We start from the raw sequence: 5,797 nt of genomic DNA, 5'->3' as shown, positions 1-5,797 counted from the left end.
TGGTCAAATTCCACGTCTTACCAGATTTACTCCGGTAAACTTTAAAATGTTTTGACACATCCTCATTGCAAATTCAAATTTGTTTGTTTTAACTTCAGGTACAATTATATAGAATACTGACCTACGAACATTATCTTGCTTCTGCCTCACAACATACGGCATACATAGCACGGATAACGGGTCAACATAAAAAGACAATAAAACATAATTCTGAAATAAAAATCAGTATATTATATATATTAAAAACAAATAGCATATAACAATACAGATGAGCATTATTTTCTAATGGATATGAAATCAATTATTTAAACTGATTGTTCTGTATATTTGTGTGTAGAAGTCATCGTGACATTGTCAGAAGACGATTCCATATTATGGATTTTCATGTTACTTTAGTCATTACACAACGTGCTGATATTGTACAAATGTAAAACAAATCCTTATCTAAAATATATTTAACTGGATAACTCCGAAAAATATGTAGTATCTCGCAATATTCAATAATATGTTTAATAAGTTTGTCAATGTTTGCTTTCGAAGAAATTAGAATAAACACATTGATGTCCGGGTAAAACCATTACCATGTATAACTTATCTAGTAGTATTACTAAATAGCTTAATGCAGATGTCATCATCATTTAAAGCTTTGGCTTTGACAGAGAGTATAAAGAAAATGAGATCATGACATTGACTGGGATGTTGTCAGATCGTGTATGTAACAAATAACAATAGGAATGTGCATATTAACAAAAACAACATTTTCTATGGATTTAGGAATGCAAAGTTGAGGGGAAATGAGTTCAAATATATTATGCTGAACACACAGATATCACAAAAATGTTATTTTGCATTTTAAAGATGGATTTCGATTTAATGTTTGTCACTCATACATGGTCGCTGGTATATAGTTCTGATATGCTCCATGAATTTAGAATCACAAAAACCATATATTATAGGATTTGCCATATTGTTGATGAAAATGCAATATAAGAACACATAATAGAGAAACGTGCCCGTGAAGTCTAAACTGGATAAAAAGTCTTTCTTGGCATCCGCGAGAATCTTTAACACAAGATGCGGCAGGAAGCTTACAAAGTATACTACGGTAATAACGAACAACATCATCGTCACCCTGGCGCTATTACGGCTGACTTTCTTGCTCTTCTTCCTATTTCCAGGTTTTGTGAGTTTGTTTGCATGTCTAAAGCTTTCTAAGCTGTCGTCCAAGGCGTCCAACGATTCTTCGGGGCCGCTACATGTCGTAAGATCCTCGTGACTTGCTTTAAGCATGTCCATGCTACAGAACTGAAACTCCGAATTTGTTACTACTTTGCATGTTTGGCCGGGCTCGAAGCTCTTTTTTCTTGATCTAGAAAAGGGCGATTTGTTTTCAGACCTAAAAGCCTTCTGCTGATAAATTCGACGTACCACTTTAATGTACAAAACGATGAGTACGATATTGGCGATGATGATGATCAAAACGATTAGAGCATTGTAAAAGGTGGTGTATTTTGTCTTGATGAATGTGTCGTCAACATAACACGCGGCACCTGTGATGTTTGGGTAGCCTGTCTCAACTGTACTAAACCCATACAAAATGGCGGCTGGCCATGATAACAGCAAGGCAAAGAGAAGAGCCAAGAAACTTGTCACCTTTGCACCTTTTATCGTCATTTGTGATTCGAGAGGATGGCAAATTTTCCTGTAGCGCTCCACGGCAATGACGACAAGAAGGAAGGCTGAACTTCCTCCTGTGAAATAGTTTGTGCATCGTAGAACTTTACACGCAAGACCGGATGTAAATTTTAGTGGTAATAATAAATCCGTGATGATGAAGGGCATTCCAACAAGGCACGTGAACAGATCAAGGTAGCCCAGAACTAAAATAAAAATCCTTTGATTTGTCTTTTTGAATTTCGTTCCGTATATGTATAACACGTGTATATTTCCAATAACTCCAACGATAGAGAGAAATCCTACGAAGATGATCGCTCCAATCCTCTCCATAACTTCTTCGTGGTTAAGGTCGTCAATGGTAACCGAAACATTGGGGTCAAGATTAGGGGTAAATATTCCAGTTTTTAAGTCACCAGGAGTCATATTTAATCTTTGCATTTCCGACGTCATCTGAAACAAAAGAAATATCAACAAAATTAATGTAAGTGAGTATATACATAATATTACAAGGAATTGCAGTGCATGCACACTTAGCAAAACATTTTCCATTGGTAACTGACCACCAATCACTACCACACCCACCCTCCTCCTGAATGACTTTTGATTGAATATACATTATATAAGCCATACACTACTGATTTATTTCAATGTAAAAGTTTATATGGCGCAACACAGATATATCACCAAATACCACGAGGTATTGTTGTAAATATTTACTTATGTATATATACAGGAAATCAGACCACAAAAACTCATTTATGACTGATCATATCCTGACAAAAGTATTTGTGATCAAATGAACACCGTGTGTCAAGAGTAATACCTATACTGTCATAACGTTATTAGGGCTGCTATTTCTATACCGTAAGAGGATATTTAAAACTATTATTTGGCCTTAGTGATATTTTAAATAGCTATAGTTGTGTATTTATGCTATACGCCTTATTAGCTAATAACGGTTGTTCAAAGACGTATCATTTCTCTCGACAAATTACTTCGAATTGATCTTGGAATGCAATATACATGTTATGTAAGTTTATATTTCAGTAATTTTCGAAAATTTTATTTCAAATTTACATACATCTCATAAGTATATTATAAACCTCAAGAGGCTAAAGTAGGGAAGTATCTAAGGGGTTTCCTTCACCACATTTTTGACGATTTCTGGGAAAAGATTGTTTTTGTTATCAGCAGGAAAGAGCAGACCTACAAGGTTTCCGTCGGTATTACAAGGTGGCGTTCCCATGGTTGAGTAAAAAGTTTCTCCGTTTTTCAAAACTATTTCAATATCATATGATTACTCCAGTTCAATCGTTTCCTTCTTATATATCTTGCTAAATTGCCTGTGTGTGATATAGATCTCTCTATGTACGTGTATGTAGCGGTGAATAGATTGTGAAAACATAATCTGTAGTTTTAGTGTCGTAAATTATACATTCTATTTTAATACAGTTTTACTTATGGATCATTCTAATTCTTTTTGTATGTAAACGTAATCAACGTTATCATGATTTTGGTATGTAAAGACCAGTCGTTTTATCTCGTACACTTATGACAACACAATCTATTTACGCTAGCAATTAATTATGTATATGCCGTGATCTTTATCACAATGCATCATTATCGATGCATGGGGGTGAGTAAGAACCAATCACAGGAAGCGACTCCTACTTCCGGTCAGAACGACATTTGACGCAATACCACATTAGGTCCCCTGTTCACACAACAAAATGTAGCTCCACACCATCCTATATTACACTGTGATATATGAGTGTTATATGAGACAGTAGATTTACAATATCACATATGACTAAGCCAGTTTTGCAAACACTATATCATACAAGATATTTGTATAATTTACAAATACTTCTGTTGAATTTCATCTTCAGATAAAATCAACAAAAGTAAAAAAAAGTCTTTCTCCCGTGAAGATACACTCCAATAAATTGCTTAATACAAATATGAATATATAAGTGTTTCGATAAAAGAAGGTCACCTATCAACTCTATGTGTTCAAGACGATAACTGTGTAGCTAACGTATATAAATGTGGTAAATATGCATTTCATGAGCTTAGAAAACATTGTCATATCACAGTCTACCATAACAGCTGCATTTTAGTGATTATTTTTTATTCACAATATTGCAATATATAATATCTTTATATGCGTTTAAATCACTCTTACATATGCACAAACGTCATCTATTGGTTTGTGCTCATTTTCATAGAATTTGACAGTTCTTAAGACGATGATCAATTTGTTTGTTTGATTAATTACCGTCCTATAAACAGCTAAAATAGTGTAAGCACCAACTCCCATGTATGCGAGATACAGCGTGTATGTGGTGTGAGGTGCAGAAAACGAAGATATTGTCAGAAAGATTTTGTTTCTGATTCTATAATGGCTATATTAGATCGAATTAGGCCATTCATACTCGGTTGTCTTAAGCGGAAGCTCAGGTGACATGAAAATGTTTTTCATTAGTTGAAGTGTCTTACATCATAAAATAATGTCAAACCTATTGCTAAATGAAAATACCACTGGTAATGATCTTCCATTGAGATAACACTGAAAGAGAGACATTATTCGCTATCACAAAGAGACCCAAAAAATAATCACTGTAAGCGTCTGTTCATCGATTTACGCCTTCAACAACTGTACCATTTGGTTGAAAGTATTTAGCAAAATTCACGCAAATACAATTCCATACAACGTTATAGATTTTGCCAGAATATGATAACTTACCTATCCAGGTATCAGGAAAGTAGTTACAACGGTGTTGCGCGTGGCCCAGTCATATGAGATTAAGGTGAAATATAACAAGTTGTAAACAACAATACTGATATCTTTCGTCAATAACAACCCCGCTGATTCACAAGGAACTGAATTACGTAAGTCCTGTATGTCATTAGCATAAATGATCTCAGATGTTTTGAATTTTAAACTTTTGTCAAACACACACACACCCATCATGTCGACATTTTCACGCTTCAGTGGTGTAAACTTAGACTGGTAAAAGCATGAAATAAATAACAAGAAATATAGGACAAGCATACCTGTATATGTAGTAATATGATATGACGCTGTAGAATAATCCTGTTATGATATCGAAGTATACATACGTCCTTATATTTAATAATACTATATCATTTGCGGCGTCATAGCGTAGTGGAATACTAGTGATTTGTATTATTTTGTGGTCTATACATTATTAAAATATTTCTTAAGTACGTGTATACCAGAAATAGCTACATAACTATTAATAAAATGTACAAATCAAGGTCTTAGAAATAATGTGAGTTCAGATATATTGTAGCAAATAATGTATTATTCATATATGTTTAGCTCTAAATATAAATTGTTTACAGAGTTTTAAACTAACTCTTAATAAAAATTAACATTTATCTCTTCCCCCTTTCCTTGGTATTTTGTACCTACATCATTGAACAAAATTTAACGTCCTGTCCTCAAAATATTGCAAACAGAACTTTTAAATAGAGATATATGTAATTTTTACATACCTGAAGTTGTTACCTAGTCTCCTGTCACACATATGTTTGTATACCTGTAGAGTAAAATCTTAATAATCTACACTCTTCTATAGAAGTGTATACAGTGTCCTCGTAAACACTCGTACACATTCACCTACAAAACTAGTATAACACACACATACACCGGAGTAAACCTCAAACTTCCGGTTCGTAGATAACATTTATTCAAGAAAACATTCTTTATTTTTAAATGTCTTCCGAAGTAATAAACGTCCTTAATACCTGATAATGCTTGTCATACAGGTAAATACGTGACGTCACTGCCCACACAAGTACTCTTTAAGTTCGTATTATAACATTTGGGCTCAAACAAAATGATAAAATATCATGAAAGTAACGGGGATTTTGGCAAGAAATTTTTTTAATGTAATCTACGTACACAGGTATTGCTGACGTCACAATAAAATTTACGATGTGTTTCACAACTTTTATCAGCATATTAAGATACCAAACAATTGTGACATAAACGTACAAATGTCTATATAAGGACTTGGTTAAACAGAACTGATAACTAAACAAAAAAATGACCACCCCATACAAACGAACCACACAGGTGGAAAAACTCACA

At 33.8% G+C, this 5,797-nt stretch overlaps 1 protein-coding gene across 2 annotated transcripts; it reads right to left on the bottom strand.

The window, feature by feature from the left end:
• Positions 1 to 208: 208 nt before the first annotated feature.
• On the bottom strand, positions 209 to 5,358 carry LOC138314388 (cholecystokinin receptor type A-like). Of its 2 annotated transcripts, none has more exons than XM_069254689.1 (2): positions 5,200 to 5,358; positions 209 to 2,127 (listed from the first exon to the last, which is right to left on the bottom strand). In XM_069254689.1, exon 2 carries the CDS (start codon positions 2,125 to 2,127, stop codon positions 871 to 873), a length of 1,257 nt encoding a protein of 418 aa, XP_069110790.1. In that variant the 5' UTR covers positions 5,200 to 5,358; the 3' UTR covers positions 209 to 870. The 2 variants fall into 2 exon arrangements, with proteins under 2 accessions (XP_069110790.1, XP_069110791.1); XM_069254690.1 differs by lacking the exon at positions 5,200 to 5,358 and adding an exon at positions 4,424 to 4,584.
• Between the last annotated feature and the right edge of the window lie 439 nt (positions 5,359 to 5,797).

The sequence above is a fragment of the Argopecten irradians genome, chromosome 2, assembly GCF_041381155.1.
Source record: "Argopecten irradians isolate NY chromosome 2, Ai_NY, whole genome shotgun sequence".
In the NCBI taxonomy this organism is placed as follows: domain Eukaryota; kingdom Metazoa; phylum Mollusca; class Bivalvia; order Pectinida; family Pectinidae; genus Argopecten; species Argopecten irradians.
This window is presented reverse-complemented; position numbering and strand designations above follow the sequence as displayed.

Bases quoted from the DNA above. Each gene is read 5' to 3' on its own strand.
- LOC138314388 (XM_069254689.1), bottom strand. From the start codon at position 2,127: ATGACGTCGGAAATGCAAAGATTAAATATGACTCCTGGTGACTTAAAA.